This window comes from Pseudophryne corroboree, chromosome 6 (assembly GCF_028390025.1).
Source record: "Pseudophryne corroboree isolate aPseCor3 chromosome 6, aPseCor3.hap2, whole genome shotgun sequence".
Classification (NCBI taxonomy): Eukaryota; Metazoa; Chordata; class Amphibia; order Anura; family Myobatrachidae; genus Pseudophryne; species Pseudophryne corroboree.
Window position 1 is genome coordinate 468,650,712 of NC_086449.1, and position 26,055 is coordinate 468,676,766.

The window sequence follows — 26,055 nt, forward strand, 5'->3', positions numbered from 1 at the left end:
AGTACACTTTGGGGTATATTTACTAGAGATGTGCACCGGAAATTTTTCGGGTTTTGTGTTTTGGTTTTGGGTTCGGTTCCGCGGCCGTGTTTTGGGTTCGAACGCGTTTTGGCAAAACCTCACCGAATATTTTTTGTCGGATTCGGGTGTGTTTTGGATTCGGGTGTTTTTTTCAAAAAACCCTAAAAAACAGCTTAAATCATAGAATTTGGGGGTCATTTTGATCCCAAAGTATTATTAACCTCAATAACCATAATTTCCACTCATTTTCAGTCTATTCTGAACACCTCACACCTCACAATATTATTTTTAGTCCTAAAATTTGCACCGAGGTCGCTGGATGGCTAAGCTAAGCGACCCAAGTGGCCGACACAAACACCTGGCCCATCTAGGAGTGGCACTGCAGTGTCACGCAGGATGGCCCTTCCAAAAAATACTCCCCAAACAGCACATGACGCAAAGAAGAAAAAAAAGAGGCGCAATGAGGTAGCTGTGTGAGTAAGCTAAGCGACCCTAGTGGCCGACACAAACACCTGGCCCATCTAGGAGTGGCACTGCAGTGTCACGCAGGATGGCCCTTCCAAAAAACACTCCCCAAACAGCACATGACGCAAAGAAGAAAAAAAAGAGGCGCAATGAGGTAGCTGTGTGACTAAGCTCAGCGACCCAAGTGGCCGACACAAACACCTGGCCCATCTAGGAGTGTCACTGCAGTGTCACGCAGGATGGCCCTTCCAAAAAATACTCCCCAAACAGCACATGACGCAAAGAAGAAAAAAAAGAGGCGCAATGAGGTAGCTGTGTGAGTAAGCTAAGCGACCCTAGTGGCCGACACAAACACCTGGCCCATCTAGGAGTGGCACTGCAGTGTCACGCAGGATGGCCCTTCCAAAAAATACTCCCCAAACAGCACATGACACAAAGAAAAATGAAAGAAAAAAGAGGTGCAAGATGGAATTGTCCTTGGGCCCTCCCACCCACCCTTATGTTGTATAAACAGGACATGCACACTTTAACCAACCCATCATTTCAGTGACAGGGTCTGCCACACGACTGTGACTGAAATGACGGGTTGTTTTGGACCCCCACCAAAAAAGAAGCAATTAATCTCTCCTTGCACAAACTGGCTCTACAGAGGCAAGATGTCCACCTCATCATCATCCTCCGATTCATCACCGTGTACATCCCCCTCCTCACAGATTATCAATTCGTCCCCACTGGAATCCACCATCTCAGCTCCCTGTGTACTTTGTGGAGGCAATTGCTGCTGGTCAATGTCTCCACGGAGGAATTGATTATAATTCATTTTAATGAACATCATCTTCTCCACATTTTCTGGAAGTAACCTCGTACGCCGATTGCTGACAAGGTGAGCGGCGGCACTAAACACTCTTTCGGAGTACACACTTGTGGGAGGGCAACTTAGGTAGAATAAAGCCAGTTTCTGCAAGGGCCTCCAAATTGCCTCTTTTTCCTGCCAGTATACGTACGGACTGTCTGACGTGCCTACTTGGATGCGGTCACTCATATAATCCTCCACCATTCTTTCAATGGAGAGAGAATCATATGCAGTGCCAGTAGACGACATGTCCGTAATCGTTGGCAGATCCTTCAGTCCGGACCAGATGTCAGCATCAGCAGTCGCTCCAGACTGCCCTGCATCACCGCCAGCGGGTGGGCTCGGAATTCTGAGCCTTTTCCTCGCACCCCCAATTGCGGGAGAATGTGAAGGAGGAGCTGTTGACCGATCAAGTTCCACTTGACTTGATAATTTTCCCACCAGCAGGTCTTTGAACCCCTGCAGACTTGTGTCTGCCGGAAAGAGAGATCCAACGTAGGTTTTAAATCTAGGATCGAGCACGGTGGCCAAAATGTAGTGCTCTGATTTCAACAGATTGACCACCCGTGAATCCTGGTTAAGCGAATGAAGGGCTCCATCCACAAGTCCCACATGCCTAGCGGAATCGCTATGTCTTAGCTCCTCCTTCAATGTCTCCAGCTTCTTCTGCAAAAGCCTGATGAGGGGAATGACCTGACTCAGGCTGGCAGTGTCTGAACTGACTTCACGTGTGGCAAGTTCAAAGGGTTGCAGAACCTTGCACAATGTTGAAATCATTCTCCACTGCGCTTGAGTCAGGTGCATTCCCCCTCCTGTGCCTATATCATAGGTAGCTGTATAGGCTTGAATGGCCTTTTGCTGCTCCTCCATCCTCTGAAGCATATAGAAGGTTGAATTCCACCTCGTTACCACTTCTTGCTTCAGATGATGGCAGGGCAGGTTCAGGCGTTTTTGGTGTTGCTCCAGTCTTCTGTACGTGGTGCCTGTACGCCGAAAGTGTCCCGCAATTCTTATGGCCACCGACAGCATCTCTTGCACGCCCCTCTCGTTTTTTAAATAATTCTGCACCACCAAATTCAAGGTATGTGCAAAACATGGGACGTGCTGGAATTTGCCCAAATATAATGCACGCACAATATTGCTGGCGTTGTCCGATGCCACAAATCCACAGGAGAGTCCAATTGGGGTAAGCCATTCTGCGATGATCTTCCTCAGTTGCCGTAAGAGGTTTTCAGCTGTGTGCGTATTCTGGAAAGCGGTGATACAAAGCGTAGCCTGCCTAGGAAAGAGTTGGCGTTTGCGAGATGCTGCTACTGGTGCCGCCGCTGCTGTTCTTGCGGTGGGAGTCAATACATCTACCCAGTGGGCTGTCACAGTCATATAGTCCTGAGTCTGCCTGCTCCACTTGTCCACATGTCCGTGGTTAAGTGGACATTGGGTACAACTGCATTTTTTAGGACACTGGTGAGTATTTTTCTGAGGTCTGTGTACATTTTCGGTATCGCCTGCCTAGAGAAATGGAACCTAGATGGTATTTGGTACCTGGGACACAGTACCTCAATCAAGTCTATAGTTGGCTCTGAAGTAATGATGGATACCGGAACCACGTTTCTCACCGCCCAGGATGCCAAGGCCTCAGTTATCCGCTTTGCAGCAGGATGACTGCTGTAATATTTCATCTTCCTCGCAAAGGACTGTTGGACAGTCAATTGCTTGGTGGAAGTAGTAAAAGTGGTCTTACGACTTCCCCTCTGGGATGACCATCGACTCCCAGCAGCAACAACAGCAGCGCCAGCAGCAGTAGGCGTTACACTCAAGGATGCATCGGAGGAATCCCAGGCAGGAGAGGACTCGTCAGAATTGCCAGTGACGTGGCCTGCAGGACTATTGGCATTCCTGGGGAAGGAGGAAATTGACACTGAGGGAGTTGGTGGGGTGGTTTGCGTGAGCTTGGTTACAAGAGGAAGGGATTTACTGGTCAGTGGACTGCTTCCGCTGTCGCCCAAAGTTTTTGAACTTGTCACTGACTTATGATGAATGCGCTGCAGGTGACGTATAAGGGAGGATGTTCCGAGGTGGTTAACGTCCTTACCCCTACTTATTACAGCTTGACAAAGGCAACACACGGCTTGACAAATGTTGTCCGCATTTCTGTTGAAATACTTCAACACCGAAGAGCTGATTTTTTTGGTATTTTCACCAGGCATGTCAATGGCCATATTCCTCCCACGGACAACAGGTGTCTCCCCGGGTGCCTGACTTAAACAAACCACCTCACCATCAGAATCCTCCTTGTCAATTTCCTCCCCAGCGCCAGCAACACCCATATCCTCCTCATCCTGGTGTACTTCAACACTGACATCTTCAATCTGACTATCAGGAATTGGACTGCGGGTGCTCCTTTCAGCACTTGCAGGGGGCGTGCAAATGGTGGAAGGCGCATGCTCTTCACGTCCAGTGTTGGGAAGGTCAGGCATCGCAACCGACACAATTGGACTCTCCTTGTGGATTTGTGATTTCGAAGAACGCACAGTTCTTTGCTGTGCTTTTGCCAGCTTAAGTCTTTTCATTTTTCTAGCGAGAGGCTGAGTGCTTCCATCCTCATGTGAAGCTGAACCACTAGCCATGAACATAGGCCAGGGCCTCAGCCGTTCCTTGCCACTCCGTGTGGTAAATGGCATATTGGCAAGTTTACGCTTCTCCGACGACGATTTTAATTTAGATTTTTGAGTCCTTTTTTTACTGATCTTTTGTGTTATGGATTTTACATGCTCTGTACTATGACATTGGGCATCGGCCTTGGCAGACGACGTTGATGGAATTTCATCGTCTCGGCCATGACTAGTGGCAGCAGCTTCAGCACGAGGTGGAACTGGATCTTGATCTTTCCCTATTTTTGGAACCTCAACATTTTTGTTCTCCATATTTTAATAGGCACAACTAAAAGGCACCTCAGGTAAACAATGGAGATGGATGGATACTAGTATACTTATGGATGACGAGTGACTGACGACACAGAGGTAGCTACAGCCGTGGACTACCGTACTGTGTCTGCTAGTATAGAGATGATAATTAATGATATAAAAAAAATATATATATAACTACTGTAGGTATATATAATATAATGACGTACCTGGTGGACACTGTCAGCAGACTGCTAAACTACTAGTATGAAGAAGATAGAAAAAAAAACCCCACCACAGGTAGGTAGGTATACAATTATGGACGAGTGACGACACAGAGGTAGGTACAGCCGTGGCCTACCGTACTGCGTCTGCTAGTATAGATAATATACTAAATATATTACTACTGTAGGTATATAATATAATGACGGACCTGGTGGACACTGTCAGCAGACTCCTAAACTACTAGTATGAAGAAGATAGAAAAAAAAAAACCCACCACAGGTAGGTATACAATTATGGACGAGCACTGACGACACAGAGATAGCCACAGCCGTGGACTACCGTACTGCGTCTGCTAGTATAGATAATATACTAAATATATTACTACTGTAGGATTATAATGACGGACCTGGTGGACACTGTCAGCAGACTCCTAAACTACTAGTATGAAGAAGATAGAAAAAAAAACCCACCACAGGTAGGTAGGTATACAATTATGGACGAGCACTGATGACACAGAGATAGCCACAGCCGTGGACTACCGTACTGCGTCTGCTAATATAGAGATGATAAAGATGATAGAGATGAAAAAAATATATATAACACTACTGTAGGTAAATATTTATATAATATAATGAATGACGGACCTGCTGGACACTGTCAGGAAAATGCATTTATACTATAGAATAAAATAAAAAAAAACACCACAGGAGTGTTTAACTTTTTCAGGCAGACAATATACTGGTGGTCACTGGCAGCAAAAGTGTGCACTGTACTCCTGCTATAACTGCACCCCAGTCTCCCCCACAATTCAGCTGTGTGAGCAGTGAGCACTCAGCACAGTCAGATATACATAGATGATATATCATGCAGCACACTGAGGCTGAGCACAGATATGGTATGTGACTGTGTATCGTTTTTTTTCAGGCAGAGAACGGATTATAAATAAAACTGGTGGTCACTATCAGCAAAACTCTGCACTGTACTGAGTACTCCTAATGCTCCCCAAAATTAGTAAATCAAGTGTCTCTCTAATCTATTCTAAACGGAGAGGACGCCAGCCACGTCCTCTCCCTATCAATCTCAATGCACGTGTGAAAATGGCGGCGACGCACGGCTCCTTATATAGAATCCGAGTCTCGCGAGAATCCGACAGCGGGATGATGACGTTCGGGCGCGCTCGGGTTAACCGAGCAAGGCGGGAGGATCCGAGTCTGCTCGGACCCGTGCAAAAAAGGCTGAAGTTCGGGCGGGTTCGGATTCCGAGGAACCGAACCCGCTCATCTCTAATATTTGCTATAGGCAGATTTTAATTTCTGTAGCTAGATTTCGAATTGATGAAAACCAAAACGCAGGTACATTTACTCAGGGACACTTACTGAAATGTAAAATTAATTATCAAAATCATTTGTTAGTAAATGTGTATTGCAGCCCAACAAAACATCAGTTTCAAATTGATCTAAATAAATGAAAATTGTCCTTTATTAAATTTACCCCTTATATGTGTTTTTTTGCTTTAGGCAAATACAAAGAAACATATTAATACACACTCCAACATTTTACAGAAAGGCTTATTGTCACAACACATAGGGGGTCATTCCGAGTTGATCGTTAGCTGCCGTTGTTCGCAGCGCAGCAACCAGGCTAAAAACGGCATTTCTGCGCATGCGTATGCACCGCAATGTGCACGCGCGACGTACAGGTACAAAGTACTTTGTGGTTTTGCACAGGTTCTAGCGAAGCTTTCAGTCGCACGGCTGAATGCAGGAAGATTGACATGAAGTGGGTGTTTCTGGGTGTCAACTGACCGTTTTTAGGGAGTGCTTAGAAAAAAGCAGGTGTGTTGGGGAAAATGCAGGCATGGCTGGGCAAATGCTGGGTGGGTGTGTGATGTCAAAAGCCGTCCCTCCGACGTTAGAATCAACGCACACGAAGAGTAACTACAGGGCTGTTCTTGTTAAGGATGAAGGGTTGTCCTAATGTGCGCTTATTGTTAGCAGCCCGTCTCTATTTGCAGATAGGGGAATCCCTCCAAAACCCCTGGTTCTAGATTTGTATGTGTGTTGAGCAATAGATGTGTAGGCGCTAACTCTAGAAAATGAATGTGGGATGGAAACTTCCCTTTAATTATTGTATATCAAGGCGATGTATAGTTCCTCCAAGGTCCTGTCTCAAGCCTATCTTCTACCAGATTCAACTCGAATAGTCCCCGAATTCATATGGAAAGGAAAGGAAAAAAACCATATGGTGTAGTACGTACAGGTAACAAGTGATGTATATACTGTGGAAAGTCTCTTCCCAAAGTGACACCTGAACAGTGGTGTGCGGAACAGAGACACTAGCCCAATTACCAGATATATGAATTCAATCAGGCGTGTAACACTATCCCTTTCAATTGATCCAGATGTTAACTCCGCAGAGCCCGAACCCAGTGCTTCTCAGAATTTCAGACCTCTTCCCCAAATAACTCCATACACAGTGGCACACTGATATTATAAATGGCTCAATTACCAGACTCAGATGTACGTTCAGCATGTGTCAACGTCCTTTGTGATGTTCATGGACGACAATTTCCATCAACAAACCGGCCCAGATACAGCATCAATTCACATAGATAAAAAATATATGAAAGAAACGCATAGCATAATACGTTTTTTTATTTATGTTTTTTTTTTAACCCTTTCCACTGTTCAGGTGTCACTTTGGGAAGAGACTTTCCACAGTATATACATCACTTGTTACCTGTACGTACTACACCATATGTTTTTTTTCCTTTCCTTTCCATATGAATTCGGGGACTATTCGAGTTGAATCTGGTAGAAGATAGGCTTGAGACAGGACCTTGGAGGAACTATACATCGCCTTGATATACAATAATTAAAGGGAAGTTTCCATCCCACATTCATTTTCTAGAGTTAGCGCCTACACATCTATTGCTCAACACACATACAGGGCTGTTCTTGTTTTACCCAAAATGATTTTGCAGGCGCTCTGCTGCACAAGCGTTCGCACTTCTGCAAAGCGAAAATACACTCCCCGGTGGGCAGCGACAATGCGTTTGCACGGCTGCTAAAAGTAGCTAGCGAGCGATCAACTCAAAATGACCCCCATAGTTCATACCAGTTCATCCAAACTAAACACTGGTTTGTTTTTATGCCTCTTTAAAAATGAATACTGATGTTCAGACACATAGACAGAATTAGATTAAAGAAATCTGATTTAATCCTCGTGCCTGGATGTCTAGAGCTCCTCCATACATATCATCAGCAATAAAAAAAGAAGAATCCTTGCAACTATACAAAACCACTACTGCAGAGGAAGATGTATGGGGAGAGAGAGAGAGAGAACACACAAACCTGAGGAAGTTCTTGGAACAGCAGGTAACACATTTTGCACTTGAAATGTTTGACTGTAAAATAAATAAATGTTACGGAGTTATTTTTTCTCAAATACAGCCAATAGATATGATTTTCAATTCTAGTAATTTAGATACCGCCACCCCCACCCCAATAATAATACTATTATGGGACACCCTCCCCCTCCCACTATTTGCTTTACTCAGCACAGTTCTGGCACATTACTGTGTGGGGCATAATATGATGTCAGGGGATAATATGGTGTCAGGGCATAACTGGGTGTAAAATACTTTTTTAATGCAAGGCCATGGCCCTTCATCTTAAGGCAACACCCTTTTTTTTGCACGTGCCTTTGGCACTCGCAAATGTGTTTTTTCTCTCCAAAAGTGTCCATGTGGAAGGGGGGTGGGTACGGAGGGGAAGGGGGGAGGAGTGGGTGGTAAGGGATGAATGCATGTTTTACTGGTTGCACTGGGAGCAAAATTGTCTAGAAATGAGTATGACACTAGAATGCTCTCTGTTTTGTATTTAATACCCCTTTTCCACTAGCTCTAAAAACACGGGTAAATGCGCAGTGTATGGAAGGGCGGCGCTGGGAGATCATGTGATCTCCCAGCGCCGCCCCTGCCGCGTCAGCAGCAGCATCACCAACCCGGCAATATGCCGGGTTGGTGAGCTGAGTGGAAAAGGGGTATAGAAGGGGGCTGTAGCATGGGTTGCAGCCATGTATGGCTCCCGGCTGCGACCCGTGCTACAAGTGGAAAAGGGGTATAAGTTAATAGAATGCTCACAGTATGTAACATCAGTCACTAGAATGCTCCGTCTATTATTTTCCTGCTTTGAGAGATGAGGCTGATAGAGGTTGTATATCTGAATATAGTTCTTAGACAAACAGTTTTCACATATTTCTTTAGCGAAATAAATCATATCCACATTAGACAAATATTTGCAATTTCTTTGTCCAACCAATGAATAATAATAATAATAATAATAATTTATAAATCCCTCTCTCCAATTGGACTCAAGGTGCATAGCAGAGGGTTGATATCGGGATCCCGGTGCTTGGGTTGCCAGCAGTCAGAATACCGACAGCTGCATCCCACTCTCAGGATCTTGACACCTATTAGGTGACTATGATACCCCTAATCACTAACCCTAACCCTCCTTACCACACCCTGACCCAAACCTCCCCGGTGGTGCCTAACCCGAACTTACCCTCCCCGCAGCCTAACCTTTCTCCCTGAACCTAAACATGCCCCCGTGGCCTAAACCTAACCCCAACCGCTGTGGCTTACCTGTCTGCAGTCCCTGCAGCCAGTAGTTCGGGATCCTGGCATTCGGGAACCCAGCACCAGCATTGCAATCAATGTCGGAATCCGTGCATAGGTATTCCAAGCAGTGTCAGGATTCCCGAGTCGGCACTCCGACTGCTGGGATCCCGAACACCGGGATCCTAATTGGATCCCCTTAGCAGATTGTAGAAACAAAATACAATACAGAGTCAATGAACACATTAAAGGGGATTAGTTTTTCAAGAAAATACTGAGACCATGGGATAATTACAAAGGGTGTGGTAGCCATTTTGAGTCATAGGTTACAGGAATTATTCATTCTACCATCCAAGGGGTAATGGTGATGCAGATTTGGTGCACTTCATAGGATTACCCTGGGCAGAACAGGCAATACATGGAACTGATTACAGGTAATGGATGCAATAAAATGAAATGGCAAGAATCTTGCAAGATCATCAGTACCATGCATTTTTCATTCCACACAGAGCACCAGATGAGGCAGCCATGTTGGACGCACTACATTGGTCACAATGTGAGAAAAAGCAATACATGGAAGAAGGGCGTACAAGGATAAAATGAATTGTTAACCAACTTAATACATATGTGTCCCGCTACATTGTTGCTGCAAATAACAACATTCTGTAGTGGGACCACGATGTGTACGTAGTGCGGCATGCCGCCTCATACACGTCGCTAGCCAGCTCCCATAGACTTCAAATGGGCACTCTGGCTCCCATAGAAGTGAATGTATAGCGCGAGCATACACATAGCATATGCTTCAAATACACTTCGCATCAACACTGCAAAGGACACATCTGTACTCTTTGCTTAAACAATCCACAGTTGCCCATCCGATCCCTGAAAGTACCAGGTGATGAGGCCACTTAGGGTGCACTACATAACTTACAGTGGGCAGAATTGCCAGTCCATAGAAGTGCACCATGCAGTGGGAGATTGCAGAGAGAGAAAGAGCAGGTCCTGTGCGATGAGGATTGGATTTCGGGTCCTGTCTGCTGCCTTGGGCAGGTAGATTCTGTGGGGATCTCTGCTTCATCTAAGCTTGGGTGTCAGGTGGTTATAAATGGTCTCAAGGGCCCAGGAAAAACTAGGTCCCCGAGCACGCCACTTTCTGGTGTTTGCCCAATAGGCTAAACATTGTAAGTCAGCCCCAACCATGTAGAATTTCTCATAATCCTTTGTAGAATTTGATCAAGCCATTTTGCATGATTGGATGTACAATTGTACATGCACTCGGAGCTAAACATAATGGGGCTGATTCTGAAGTGATTCTGTGTTCATCCATTTGTATTAATGAATGAGCAAGGACTGAGATTCCCCACTCACAGCATTTTAATACGCTGCATAACCCTCCAGTGTACCTTTAGACGCACCATTGGTCGCACCATCGAGAGTTGTAACAGCTATATGGCAGGTACAGTTTTTCGTCTGAGTATGGCCTCCTATTTGAGCATATGCACGTCTGTGTGTGTTTAGCCACTCTTATTCCCATGCTGGAGACACTCCCAAAAGAAGCTACCTGCAGTGTCGGACTGGGGCATGAAGGGCCCACCAGGGGAATGCTGTTGTAGGGGCCCATGCTTAAGGGTGTGGCCAGACTCCACTGGGGCGTGGCCATCCACCACAGAGTTTTGGCTAACCATTACAGAGTACATGTTCTGTGCCCCTTGGTAAATATATATAATAAACCATATTTTTGTGAAGTAAAATGTAACATACGTATAATGCATAATTCTAGTGCACTAGGATAGAGTCTGGAACCTGATCATTAGAGAGGAGGGCTCACAGGCAGTGGGGCCCACCGGGGGTCTCCTCTTTTCCCCTGTGGGCCAGTGCGACTCTGGCTACCTCTGTGTACACCTTGTTTGCCAATTCTTTGTGCGGGCTTTAGAATCTGTACTGTGTCTTTCTCTACTGTGTCTGTGTCTGTGTGCACAGACAATTGGGGCACATTTGCGGCATGCCTCAGACACATGCACAATAGAATTTTTTTTGCCCATTTCCATGCACATCACCACTGCATCCTCCTCTGAATCAGGCCCAATGTGAGGCATAATTATGCTCAATAATATTTAAAGGTTAAACTTATTGGGCCCGATTCAGAGTTGTACAATAATGCTAATGCAGCAGTGTCACGGTCCGGCGGATCGGGTTCCGGGACCAGCGGTACTTACCTGTCCGGAAGCTCTGGCGCGGTCCCTCCGGTGGTGGTGCGGGGTGCTGGCGAGGGACACGACTTGCAGGCATATCTGGGAGGAGAGGTCTCAGAGGCAGCAGCAAACGTTTGTGCAGCTTCCAGCTGCAGAGGTAAGGGATGGGCGTCGCCGCCTTGGAAGGATCAGCTAATCTAAAACACTCAGTCACCTGCAAGGTTTGCAAAACCAATGGGAAACAGTCTGCAGGTATAAATCTGGGGATTTCTGGGTAAGAAATCGCCAGTGCAACGTCTCTCACACAGTACTGTGTGTGTGTGTGTGTGTGTGTGTGTGTGTGTGTGTGTGTGTGTGTGTGTGTGTGTCAATCTGCGCTCCACAGCCTTGAATCTACAGCATTCTGTTCCAGTTTCTCTGCAAGTTCCTAGAATTCCAGGCTTCCTCACTTCACTGACTGAATCCTTAGTTCTCAGCTCCAGCATAATCCTCTCAGAAGTCCTATGAAAAAGACTTTTATCCAGCCTGCCCGGTTTATCCTGTGGAAAGCTACCGACACCGAAACCCAAGCCACAACTCTGGATATTCAAAATCCAAGCCCCGTGACAGTTTGCACTGGCCCAATGGATCCGGAGGGAGCGCAAGGTTCCGGTACGGACCTTCTACAGAGTATCGCTTCTCGTGTCGGGAGTCTGGAGGAGTCCCAGCGTCAGTTGGCGCAATTTTTTCAAGGTATATCTACTCGGCAAGATTCCATGCAGGTCGACATCGCCAACATGGCCACCAGTCGACGAACTGAACCTCAACAAGTTGCGCCTCCTCCAGTGTCGATGGTTGCGTCACCCTCTTCCTTACCTACGCCCACCAAGTTTGACGGGAACCCGAAGATGTGTCGTGGGTTCTTGAATCAGTGTGAGATTCATTTCTCTATGCAGCCTTTCAACTTCCCGTCCCAGAAAGCTAAAGTTGCTTATATAGTATCTCTCCTGGCAGGCTCTGCTCTGGACTGAGTGTCACCTCTGTGGGAAAGAGCCGATCCCCTACTTGATAATTACTCTGAATTCCTAGTCTCCTTCCGGAAGATTTTTGACGAACCCGGAAGGACCACATCGGCTTCTATTGAGATAATGCGTCTCCGGCAAGGGAACCGGACCGTCGGTCAGTAGGCAGTACAGTTTCAGACCTATGCCTCTGAACTCCGGTGGAACGAGGAAGCATTAGTAGCCGCCTTCTGGAGTGGTCTAGCAGAGAAAATTAAGGATGAACTGGCTACTAGGGATTTACCACCCAAGTTGGACGATCTGATTTCCCTGTGTACCAAGGTGGATCTGCGCTTCCGAGAGCGACAATTGGAAAAGAATCAAGGGGAACGTCCGAGATTCCGTCCTCTGCCACCTCCTTCTACCTCTCCACCTGAGGTGACTCAAGACGAGCCTATGCAAGTTAATAGGGCTCGCCTCACGCCTGAGGAACGTCAAAGGAGACGCAGGGAGAACTTGTGTCTGTATTGCGGAGCTTCCGGCCACTTGGTGGCTTCCTGCACTCAGCGTCCGGGAAACTAGACCTCCTTACCAGCCGTGGAGACACTAGGTTAGGAGTGTTGAATTCGTCTCCATCTCACTCTGAACCAGCCTTTGAAGTTACCTTGACCTTGCCGCAGGGTCCTAAAAAATTCCATTATCTTCTAGATTCGGGAGCCGCTGGGAATTTCGTCACAGCAGATGTGGTGCAGCAATTTCAGATACCTACAGTCAAGCTTCCTCGTCCGATTTCTCTTTCCGCTGTAGACGGTAGCAGAATATCCAGTGGAATTGTCACCCAACAGACTCTCCCTCTTCAGTTATGTGTAGGAGCACTCCATAAGGAGTTACTTAATTTCTTAGTTATTCCAAAGGCTACTCATGATATTGTTTTAGGGCTTCCTTGGCTCCAGAGGCACAACCCAAGAATTAATTGGGAAAATATGCAAGTTTTGGCTTGGGGAGAGACCTGTACCCGTTCTTGTCTTTCTTGTATCAAACCTCTGTATAAATGCAACCTGGAATCTCATCCTCTAATTCCGCCTCAGTATTCTTCTTATTCTGATGTCTTTAGCAAGCAAGCAGCAGAGGTTCTTCCTCCTCACAGATCCTGGGACTGTCCTATTGATCTTCTACCTGGGAAAACACCTCCTAGGGGGCGAGTATACCCTCTCTCGGCTCCTGAGACAGAATCCATGTCGGAGTACATTAAGGAAAATCTGGCCAGAGGGTTCATCCGGCCTTCCACATCCCCGGCCGGTGCAGGGTTTTTCTTTGTACAGAAAAAAGATGGAGGTCTTCGCCCTTGCATCGATTACCGGGGTTTAAATGAAATAACAATCAAAAATCGTTACCCATTACCCCTGATCTCGGAGCTTTTTGATCGAGTTAAGGGTGCTTCAATCTTCTCCAAATTAGATCTCAGAGGAGCATATAATCTGATCCGGATTAGAGCGGGTGATCAGTGGAAAACGGCCTTTAACACTCGAGATGGGCATTTCGAGTATCAAGTTATGCCCTTCGGCCTTAGTAATGCGCCAGCTGTTTTCCAGAACTTTGTGAATGAAATCTTCAGAGATCTACTGTATAAATCAGTCGTAGTATATCTAGATGACATCTTGATTTTCTCGTCCTCTATGAAAGACCATCGTTTGCAAGTTCAAGAGGTGCTTAAGAGACTGCGGCAACACCACTTATACTGCAAGCTTGAAAAATGTGTTTTTGAACAGCCTTCTATGCCTTTCCTGGGGTACATAATTTCAGGATCTGGGTTGGAGATGGACCCAGTCAAGGTACAAGCGATCCTCAATTGGCCCAAACCCAACACTCTTAAATCTATACAGCGATTCTTGGGCTTTGCAAGCTTCCATCGAAGATTTATCAAGGGATTCTCTGATATAGTGGCTCCTATCACCGCTCTTACCCGGAAGGAGGCTAATCCTAGGGAATGGTCACCAGCGGCTGAAGCAGTGTTCCTACACTTGAAACAGGCCTTCACTACGGCTCCGGTTCTAAGGCAACCTGATACCAACAAAGCCTTTGTATTGGAGGTTGACGCTTCTGCCGACGCTGCGGGAGCAGTCCTCCCCCAGAGGTCGGAGGATAACAAGTTGCATCCATGCGGATTCTTTTCCAAAAAATTTCTTCCAGCAGAGAGGAATTATACTATAGGGGAGCAAGAACTTTTGGCCGTAAAGTTAGCTCTAGAAGAGTGGCGGTATCTCTTGGAGGGAGCCAAATTCCCCATCTCTATTTTCACTGATCATAAGAACCTAATCTTCCTCAGGAATATCCAGTGTCTGAACCCTCGCTTAGCTCGGTGGGCTATGTTCTTCACCAGATTCAACTTTGTTCTTACTTTAAGACCCGGGGCTCAAAACCAAAAAGCAGATGCTCTCTCCCGGTCCTACTCCTCAGATGACTCTAAGGACTCACCTCCTCCTCAGCCGGTATTAGAGACTCGAAATTTTACTTCGACTAAGATTCAACCTCCAGTGGGGAGGGTGTTCGTTCAACTCTCTCTCTCCGGAAGAGGTTGTTATCCTGGGCTCATTCTTCACGGTTTTCTGGTCATGCTGGAGTCCACAAGACGACCAAATTTATTCAGCGCTCTTATTGGTGGCCTTCTTTAAAGTCTGATGTCTCTACCTTCATTGCCTCCTGTACCAAATGTGCACAACACAAGATCCTTCAACAACGTCCCGTTGGGCAATTGTCTCCGTTAGCTGTTCCCAAGTTGCCTTGGACACATCTTTCTATGGACTTTGTCACAGATTTACCCACCTCTAAAGGGTACACAACCATTTGGGTAGTTGTCGATCGCTTCTCCAAGATGGCTCGATTTGTACCCCTCAAGGGTCTTCCTTCGGCACCTGAATTAGCACAGCTCTTCATCTCAGAAATCTTCAGATTCCATGGTCTGCCAACCGAGATAGTTTCCGATCGCGGAGTCCAGTTTGTGGCCAGGTTTTGGAGAGCTCTCTGCACAGCTTTACAAATTCAACTAAAATTTTCGACAGCATATCATCCTCAGACCAACGGGAGCATGGAGAGAGTCAACCAGGATTTGGAGACCTTCCTCAGAATTCATGTCTCGTCCTCCCAGGACGACTGGTTCGAACATCTGCAGAATTTGCTCATAACAATTCCTACCACTCTTCCACAGATCATACTCCCTTCTTCACAGTATATGGGTTACATCCCCAGGTTCCTCCGTTCTTGGCTCTACCCAATCTGAATCTTCCTGCAGTACAAAAAACTTTTAAAGAACTCTCCAGAATTTGAAAATAGTTCATCAAAATCTACGAAAGACATCCATCCATTATAAATTCTGGGCGGATAAGAAAAGAAGAATTGCACCTAAACTATCTGTTTGGCTCTCAACTCGTAACTTGAGGTTACGTGTTCCATCTATGAAATTTGCTCCTCGATACATCGGTCCCTTCCCAGTGGAACAGGTGATCAGCCCAGTAACTTACAAACTTAAGTTACCTTCCTATTTAAGAGTCTTCCCAACCTTCCATATCTCGCTTCTAAAACCCCTAATTTTAAACAAGTTCTGCAAAATTCTTCCCCGTTCTCCAAGAGTGGTCACAGACCGCGGGGTCGAATTCGAGGTTAAGAAGGTCCTTGATTCCCAGATGCGACACGGTCTTCTACAATATCTCCTGGACTGGAAGGGGTATGGTCCTGAAGAGCATTCTTGGGAGGATCCATCAGATATACACGCCCCTGCGTTGCTTCACAAGTTTCATGAAGAGAATCCTAGCAAGCCTGGTGGCTGTCCAGTGGCCATCCCTAAAAGGGGTGGTAATGTCACGGTCCGGCGGATCGGGTTCCGGGACCAGCGGTACTTACCTGTCCGGACAATCTGGCATGGTCCCTCCGGTGGGGGTGCGGGCTGCTGGCGAGGGACATGACTTGCAGGCATATCTGGGAGGAGAGGTCTCAGAGGCAGCAGCAAACGTTTGTGCAGCTTCCAGCTGCAGAGGTATGGGATGGGCGTCGCCGCCTTGGAAGGATCAGGTATTCTAAAACACTCAGTCATCTGCAAGGTTTGCAAAACCAATGGGAAACAGTCTGCAGGTATAAATCTGGGGATTTCTGGGTAAGAAATCGCCAGTGCAACGTCTCTCACACAGTACTGTGTGTGTGTGTGTGTGTGTGTGTGTGTGTGTTTGTGTGTGTGTGTGTGTGTGTGTCAATCTGCGCTCCACAGCCTTGAATCTACAGCATTCTGATCCAGTTTCTCTGCAAGTTCCTTGATTTCCAGGCTTCTTCACTTCACTGACTGAATCCTCAGTTCTCAGCTCCAGCATAATCCTCTCAGAAGTCCTATGAAAAAGACTTTTATCCAGCCTGCCCGGTTTATCCTGTGGAAAACTACCGACACCGAAACCCAAGCCACAACTCCGGATATTCAAAATCCAAGCCCAGTGACAAGCAGGAGGCATCTGGTGTAAAAAGAAGCCTCCAGCATGCTTTCATGATCCGCTACGTCTCAAGACACACCATCGGATCACTCTGCATGACCATCGGTCTCTGAATAACCTTCATATGACTATCGCAGATCTGCAGCCGAGGTAAGTAAATCTGCATAGCCAGATGCAGACACTGACTTTGGCACTCCCATAAAAGGAATGGACCCGGTCGCCACCCCTTCCCTGCCCCCAAATGCCCTGAGACTATCAATCAGCCTGGGTCTTAGAGGGTACTGCATGCGAGAACGTAGGACCCACTCTGCTTATGCACAGGACGGATTCTGCACACACGCAGTATCACCACCATCGGACTTGTACACAAACCATGGGGTTAGCATACAAGTCTGAATCAGGTCCTATGTCCAGTTAAAGATGAACAGAAACAAGTGCCAAAGCAAGTAATGACAGCATAGAATAAATAATATTAAATAACTTATACATTCTATTTTACAAGATTAATACATATTTTAATTCATAATGTTTGGAAAAAAGAATATATAATCTAACTATATCTATCAGTGTGTGTATATACATATATATGTACACATAATGTGAGGAGATCAATGTAGGCATGCCCTCTCCTACGGTAGATGGGCACTTCCAAACACACTGAAACCAGGAAACAGCACACCCGTCCAGGGTTTTTGTGCAGTCTAGCAGTAGTTACTGTAGTTTTATTGTGCAGTACAGAAAACATAAAAACAAATCCAAACCCATCTGGCTTTAACTAAACAACAGGTTCCTTTTCTCAGAGTGGTAGAACATAATCACCCTACCACAAACACAGACATATGTACAGTACTCATGGTCATAAAATCACAGTGTGTCTTAACAGGTCCGCTACCTGTTCCCCCAAGTAGTGAGACCCTGAGTAAAGCCCCGACAAGGCTTATATCAGCCCCCTACAGGTGCACATAAAAATTAGCCTGTTCTAAGGCTGAAGACCTGAAATGGGCCCAATAGATAGAGCCCGCCCTCTTTTTCGACCCATAACCCAAGGAACCCATGGCCGGCTTTTACTAAAGCTTTTTTATCCAGCCTGTTTTGCAATCCCAGACATTTTCCTGGAGTTTCATATTGGTCAGAAACCTGGAACAAACATATCTCCCATTTACAACTTTACCTGTGCTTTAATCATAATAAATTTATATAGTGTAAGCACACTAACATGCAAATAAATTGACATTTACATGGTGCCTTCTATTAGTCTGTTATTACAATTAACCAAATGTGTATCCAACAATCTGCATTCATGTATAATTTGAAACATGTGGCTGGATGCGTCATCGATTGGAGAGTGATAAAATGGAGAAAGAAAAAGTGCCAGCCAATCAGGTCCTAACTGCCATGTCACGGGCTGTGTTTAAAAAATGGCAGTTAGGAGCCGATTGGCTGGCACTTTTTCACTCTCCATTTTATCACTTTTCAAGCGATGATGTATCTGGCCCCATGTTCTTTAATAATAAACCAATATTTAACACTAACAACATACCTCTTTGTTAAAGTGAATTTGTTCAATAACTTTAGATGTTCAACTAAGGTAGAAAGAAGTTCATGTTCTGCTACCATTGATTCAAGCTTTTTCAAATGACTAGCTCTGTGGTAAAGGTAATTTCTCCAAGCTTTTACTCGTAGAGAAGTAGAAGGATAAAGCTGTAAAATATAAAAAAAAAATATGTAGCGTAATTTTCTTCCAAACAACATTTTAAATAAATTTTACTTTTTCAGTAGTAGTAAAAGAGGTAAATTATATGTATCTCAATTATAAACTTGTAAAGTGGTTTCTGTGCAAATCACCACAGGATTCTGAAGAGCTGCAGAAGTGTATCTTTACTGATGCAGTTATGCTGAATGTTGGTTAGCAGTGATGCCACTTCCATCATCCAAATTAAAGCAATACAGCATACATATTTGCCATCTGAGTAAGCCTCAGGTTACGCTGGATGGACGACTGTTCTTGCTGCTGGGGCGAGAGAAGCTGCATCCAAGGAACTCCCAGAACTCAGCCCATCCCAGGCTGCAGCTTGGGGGCATTACATCCTGCACAGTTATAGCACCCCATCAAGGGAAATGTACATAAAAAATTGGAATTACGTACATCTCTGAATCAGGCCCTTAATACCCGTAATTTTGTAGAAAGTCGTAGATTCAATTAGGCTGTGCTCATAAGCATAATTGCAGTAACCAGATTTCAGTAACCCCCCTTCCCATTGCAAACAGCGGCACTTTGAGCAGGGAATGAGAGAGGAATGATGACTGATGTGATGGGCGGGGATAAGCTATCGCATCTGCCATTCCTTCCCACGCTGCTGCTGACAACTCCGCCTCCGCCCATTGGTCCTCACGCCAGCACCCCCCCTGTGCGCAAACGGGCCCACTTTACGGCAGCACAGAACTTCAGAGTTTAAACATTTCCTATGGGTGTTAGCCACACAACTCCGTATTGGACACCCCCCCCCCCCCCCCCCCTTCCCTTCCTGGGCCCTGCACAGCTGTCGGTGCCTCTATTTATTAGCAATGTGTTTCATACTGTTGCAATAGCAGCAATGTGCTACAGAGGAACCAGGGGTATTTAGCTGATAAGCCCAGGGAAGTTATGTATTGGGAGGATAGAAAATGTGGGTCTAATTCATAGTTGATCACAGCAGCAAATTTGCTAGCAGTTGGGCAAAACCATGTACACTGCAGGAGGGGTAGATATAACATGTGCAGAGAGAGCTAGATTTGGGTGGGGTGTGTTCAAACTGAAATCTAATTTGCAGTGTAAAAATAAAGCAGCCATAATTTACTCGGCACAGAAACAAAATAACCCACCCAAATGTAACTCTCTCTGCACATGTTATATCTGCTACACCTGGAGTGCACATGGGGGGTCATTCTGAGATGATCGCACGTAGCAACTTTTTGCTGCTCGTGCGATCAACCTGACGCTGCCTATGGGGGAGTGCAGCCCTGCTATGCTAAAAAAGTTTCAAGCCAGTGCTACGGTTCCAGCAATGAAGGTCCCAGTCCTGACGTCAGACATCTGCCCTCCAAACACCTGGATCCTCCTGCGTTAGACTCACCACGCCTGGAAAACGGTGAGTATCCACCCCGGAACGCCTCCCGCCTGTCCGTCTTCTTGCGATCTCCGCTGCGATCACATTTCTCGTTGGCGGTGTCCTTGCCCGGTGACGATCGTCACCAGGCAACGACACGCGTGCACAATGCATCTGCCGCACAATTGCATTTCCAACCCGTTCGCACCGCAGTGAAAAACCGCTGCATGCGAACAGGTCGGAATGACCCCCATGGTTTTGCCCAACTGCTAACAAATTTGGTGCTGCGATCAACTCTGAATTACCCCCTGTGTGTCTTACCTGCAGTGCACCTTCCAACTGCAATCTAGTGAAGCTGAAAGCATGTCAGTGATTAATCAGAGCACCTGGGAAGGACTCCCTTACAGTGCCATAACTAAATATTTAAGCACTGTGTGCAAGAAAAAGAATCTGCACCCCCCATAATTAAAATAGGGCCAGTGCACGCCATATGCAAGAGAAAAAAATATAGGAGCGTGGCTTCATGGGGAAGTGGCTTGGCCAAAAAATAATACCAATTCACATTACTCTGCACAGTAGTCTCCATTATTCAAATTACGCTGCACAATAGTGCCACTTACACACATTACGCCAGGTAAAGCCCGTCACACATTATGACAGGTAGAGCCCCATTTGACACATTATGGCAGGCAGAGCTCCCTTTTACACATTACGGCAGGTAAAGTCATCCTTTTTACACATTACGGCTGCAGAGTCCCCCTTTTTACACATTACGGCAGGTAGAGCCGCCTTTTTACACATTAGGGCAGATATAAGTATTTTTATTTTTTTAAATAATGCTTTATTGGACATCTGCATAAAACATATATATTACACATAACAAAAGGATCATAATAACACGGAGGCCACATTAGCGGCCTTAACAATCAACATGGCATGGAAGGAAACAAACAAAAATAAATGGCTCCGATTTAGGTAAAGGCAGTAAACAACACTCAACGGTAATTTATTTTTCTAAAAAGGAGGTCGACCCAGGGTAAGTACTTCAAGAGTGTACCACGTAGTGTGGGATATAGCTTGTCGAAGAGGGGTCTTAATGGCGTTGTCCAGCATCTGTACATAAGGGAGCCAAATTCCAAAGAACCTTTCTATTTTACTTTCTCTGTCAATTAACATTTCAAGCCATTCCATATGAAATAAGTGTGAAAGTCTTGGTAGTAATAAAGCCAAAGACAGAGAATCAGTAGCTATCCATTGTGACAGGATGATTTTCTTACCAGCAGCCGCTATTTTAGTTAACAGTATGCGCTGGCCAAGGGACAGTGTGGGGGTATGAGGTGTGCAATACATGTCCCAGATAGCCCATTCCGGGGAGACCACCATGGTAATATGTAGTTTTTCCTTGATAAAGGTTTGTATTAAGCCCCAAAATTTACTGACTTCTGGACAGCTCCATAAACAGTGGTAAATATCTGCATCAGACATGCAGCACTTGAAGCATTTGGAATCAGGAGCTGTGCCCATTTGGAATCGCAATTTCGGTGTAATATAGGAGCGATGTAGGAATTGATAATTCATCTCAGCGTATGACGCTGATATGAGGGTTTTATTGATTCTAATAAATGCAGCAAGCATGGCAGAGGTAGTGATAGTTGGGAAGTTTGACGACCATTTAGTCAGTCCTGACCGAGTGGTCTCCCAATCAATGTTTTTTTTGAGAAATGTGTAGAGAAATGTTGTGGAGTGGTGCACTCTAGGCATGGATTGTAGAATGGTATCTATGCTATTAGATTTGTCTTCTACAGTCATTGTGATCAGTGATTTATTGAGGCAGCTACGGATTTGAAAATATACAAATAGTGGGATTGTAGTTTGTGGGAATCCCTCACAAAGACTTGTATACGTGCGTACCTGGTAAGTGTCTCGACATAATAACTGGTATAGCAATCTGATTCCCTGGATTGATAGGGCTGCCAACGTGTTTTGTACAGTGGACCCTCGGAAATCTGGATTATGGGCTAGGGGGAGGAAAGTCGTGTTATAGCTAGAAATACCCATCATAGAACGTGCCTGTCTCCATGCTGTGCAAGAAGTAGTTAGTAAAATGTTGTTTTTAATCTGGGGAGAAAAAGAAGACGGACGTGTATGTAGTAAGCTAGCAAGTGGGGCCTCAGGACAAAAAGCCTGCTCCAAGCCAGTATTAGCAAAGGTCTCTGTCTCATGTAACCAATCAACCGCGTAGCGATAATTTGCGGCTAGCATATAGCTTCTAAGGCAGGGTAAATTAACACTACCTAATAAATAATGAGATTCTGTTTTTTTTGTGCGCCCAAATGAATTCACTAAAGGCCCTGTTTAGAGTTTTCAAGTCTGCGTCAGATAGCAGTAATGGTAGCATTTGAATAGGATATAATATTCTCGGGAAGGTGATCATTTTGATCAATTGGCATCTGCCCAGGTAGGAGAGGGGTGGGTGTTTCCATGCCTGGAAGTCAGCTAGGGTACGTGCGATGACTCGCGGGAAATTACATCCATATAGATCGGCTGGATCAATGGGTATTTGGAGCCCTAAATATGTGATTGTCTGATTTGCCCAACGAAAGGGGAACTGATTATTCGAATTATGAGTCGCGCGAGGGTGCAGGGCCAGAGCTTCAGTTTTCGATTTGTTGACCTTGAACCAAGAGATCGATTCAAAGGTTGTCAATAAGGACATTAAACTGGGAAACGCAGCTTGAGGGTTTGAGAAATATAGTAATAAGTCGTCAGCATAGGCCGTGATTTTAAGGTCATGATTACCAACTTTAATCCCACACCAGGTGGAATTTAAATAACAATGTCTGATAAGCGGGTCTAAAGCAAGGTCGAAAAGGAGTGGGGAAAGTGGGCACCCCTGTCTCGTGCCTCTGTGGAGCGTGAAAGTGTTGGTGTTCATGCCATTCACCGTGAGGAATGCAGCCGGGGAAGCATATAGGGTGCGGAAAAATCTGACAAAACTGGCTCCAAATCTTTGCCAGTGAAGCACTCTCAGTAGGTGAGACCAAGACACTCGGTCGAATGCTTTATCAGCATCACAGCTCACCAGTAAAGACGATCCCTCCGGTGATTGGGCTGATATGGTCAGTGTAGCTATTAATTGTCTAATGTTATGTACTGATGTTCTCCCCTTTACGAAGCCAGTTCGGGATGGATGTAATATCGTGGGCAACACTACCTGCAACCCAATAGCCATAAGAGCAGTCAGGATTTTAAAGTCCTGATTTAAAAGGGAAATCGGGCGGTACGATTGGACTAGGGTGGGGTCTTTCCCAAGTTTCGGCAGTACTATTACGCGGGCCTGATTAAAAGTTGGAGGGGCAGCATTCCCAGATAAAATAGAGTTAAATAGGGGCAAGAGGTGGGGTGTGACGTGGGGCAGCAACAATTTATAGTACTCTGCACTTAATCCATCCGTGCCTGGGGATTTGCCATTAGCTAGCTGCTTTATCACCGTCAATAGTTCTAGTTCAGTAATTGGTACCATAAGGGAGGCCCGGTCGTCCCCTGTCAATGTAGGGGACCCGGCCGAGCGAAGGAAGGCCATGCCTTTAACGGCGTCATCTGGTGGGGCTGCGTACAGTTCTCTGTAGTAAGTTAAGAAGGAATCAGCGATAACCGACGGGTCCGAGGACAGGTGAGGGCCGGTAAGAAGCGACGAAATATGTGGGGTAGGACGTTGGCTGCGAACCACATTTGCTAGCCATTTACCTGCTTTATTACCCCATTTAAGATATCTGTGCTTTTGAAAGTCTAAGGCGTATTGGGCCCTTTCTGTGCAAAGAGTGTCATATAGGTGCTTCGTTTCCGTGTAAATTCTGCGGTTATCGTCTGTCGGAGAGGACAGCAATTTCGCATATGAGTTAGTTAGTGCTAGTCCCAGATCACGAAACCTTTGGTTGAGCTTTTTACGCTTATTTGCAACATATGCAATTATGTAACCCCGTACTACCGGCTTGGAGGCAGACCAGAAAAGATTTATATCGTCCGCGTGTTGCGCATAGTCTTTAGTGTAGTGTATGAAGTTAGTCTCTAAGTAGGTCTTAAACTCAGGGGATGTGTACAAATAAGAAGGAAACCTCCAATTATAGGAGGTTGTTTTAGGAGAACTTAGCTCAAGGGCGAACCACGTAGGTGCATGATCAGAGATGGCTATATTTTCTACCTTAGAGTCGCTCACCCGAGAAAGCAGTGCAACAGGCAGTAGCCAATAATCTATCCTAGTGGATGTGGCGTGTGGATGTGAATAGAACGTGTATTCACGACCGACAGGGTGTTGGTGTCGCCAAGGATCTGCCAGATTAAGTGAGGAAGTTAGAAACTGTAACGACGCTGGCACGGAGTAGCTCCATCCGCTAAGTACATCCGATCTATCCAGGGCCGGATGAAGTGTGGAATTATAGTCCCCCCCTAATATCAGTCTGCCCTCCGCCCATTCCTGAAGTCGGACATAAACATCCGAAAAGAAAGCATTGTGTTCCGAATTTGGAGCGTAGAGGGTCCCCAATGTGCAGAGCTCTCCTTCTAATTGCAGCTTTACGAGCAGGAACCTACCCTCATCGTCAGCTTGATTAACCAATATGGAATATATAAGAGTCTTATGAAATATAATTACCACACCCCTTTTCTTAGAAGTAAATGAGGCCGACCTGTAATCGCGAAACCAACTGTCCCGCAGGACATTAGGGTCCCTCGACCTCCAGTGGGTCTCCTGTAACATCGCTATATCCGGCCGTAGGCGTTTGAGATGTTGCAATATCTTTCTACGTTTAATCGGAGTAATCATGCCTTCTTCGTTCCAAGTGAGGAACTTTAGGCTCGTCTTACTCTCTGAAGAAACAGCCATGTCAAACTGAAATCAACCAAATCCTGTCCTATTGGACACGTGAAACAGTAAAAAGATGATCAGTGTGGCTCCCCCTATCCCAGCGAGTAGGGAGACCCAGCTATCGGTAAAAACAGTAGACCTATATCATGTGATCAGCACCAAATACCATTGTAAACAAATTGTTGCAGTATGTCCCTTTTCAGAATTTTTTTTTTTTTAACCCAAAACAGTGGCCTAAGAGACACACTATAAACTAGTAACTTAACTCCAACTAGATTGAGGAAGAGGGGGGAAAAGGGAGAGAGAGGTAGGAGGAAGAAGAGCAAGGGAGGGGAAAAAAAGAAGGGTTGAAAGACCCAATAACAACCAATGTCAAAATTATACAGTGCAGCGACAATCATGACATGAATGTAACTTGCAATCAACCATACATTACCAAACATGGTATCAATGAGGGGGATGATATATACGCTGAGTTCCTAAAAAGTCTCAATATCAGTCCCTGTCTCTGGAGGCAGGCGAGGACGGGCACCGCAGTGAGTCTGCGAAAGTCTTATCCGCTGAAGACGTGTCAAACAGGTATGTTTTTCCGTTATGTTGAGCGCGGAGCTTTGCTGGATAGAGCAGGGCAAAACGTACACCTTCCTCAAACAGGATCTTGCAAGCTGGAGAGAATTCCCTTCTTCTCATGGCCACATTGTACGAGAAGTCCTGGAACAGAAGCAGCTTATCGCCGGGATAGGCAAGCCCCTGCGTTTTGCAGTACACCTCCATCACCTTTACTTTATCCGTATAATTAAGGAGTTTAAATATAACTGGTCTGGGCCTGCGACGATCTGCTTGAAAGGCAGGACCAATACGATGCGCTCTCTCAATCATAATGGATTCGCCTTCTACTAAGCAGCCCAGTTCAGTCGGTAACCAGGTGGAGACCAGGGACAACAACTCCCTGGGGTTGACGGATTCCGGTAAGCCAATCATATGGAGAATGTTTCGACGATTACGATTTTCTAAGTCTTCAAGCTTCTCCTGCATCGCAGAAATAGCTGACGCTTGAGAGTCGACGACGGAGCGGGCAGCGGTTAGATCGTCTTCCAGGTTCGAAACACGTTGTTCGGTCTCATCTAGCCATGTGCTATGTTCCTTTAGCTTTGCCATGGTGGATTCAATGGCATCCTTTAGTCCAGCAAGTTTCTTGTCTAACAGCGGTGAGAGTATTTCAGAGATTTCCTGCGCTCTGGCCACTGCGTCCATTGTGTATCTAGAAGGATCCGACATGCCGTCCAGGACATTGGCGTTAGGCGAAGAGGGTGGGGAGCCAGCATGAGCTGAGGCCGAAGCCCTGGTATCTTTGGATTTCGCCGATGCAGAGC

General features: G+C 45.8%; 1 protein-coding gene across 2 annotated transcripts in view; it reads right to left on the bottom strand.

Moving 5' to 3' along the window:
- CPED1 (cadherin like and PC-esterase domain containing 1) overlaps positions 1–26,055 on the bottom strand; it is a 590,522-nt gene that overhangs the window by 296,534 nt on the left and 267,933 nt on the right. For both annotated transcript variants that reach the window (XM_063927207.1, XM_063927206.1), the window contains exons 11-12: positions 18,273–18,433; positions 7,821–7,873 (exon numbers count right to left, since the gene is read on the bottom strand). In XM_063927207.1, coding sequence (XP_063783277.1) covers positions 7,821–7,873; positions 18,273–18,433 — 214 coding nt within the window. The remainder of the gene's footprint in view (positions 1–7,820; positions 7,874–18,272; positions 18,434–26,055) is intronic.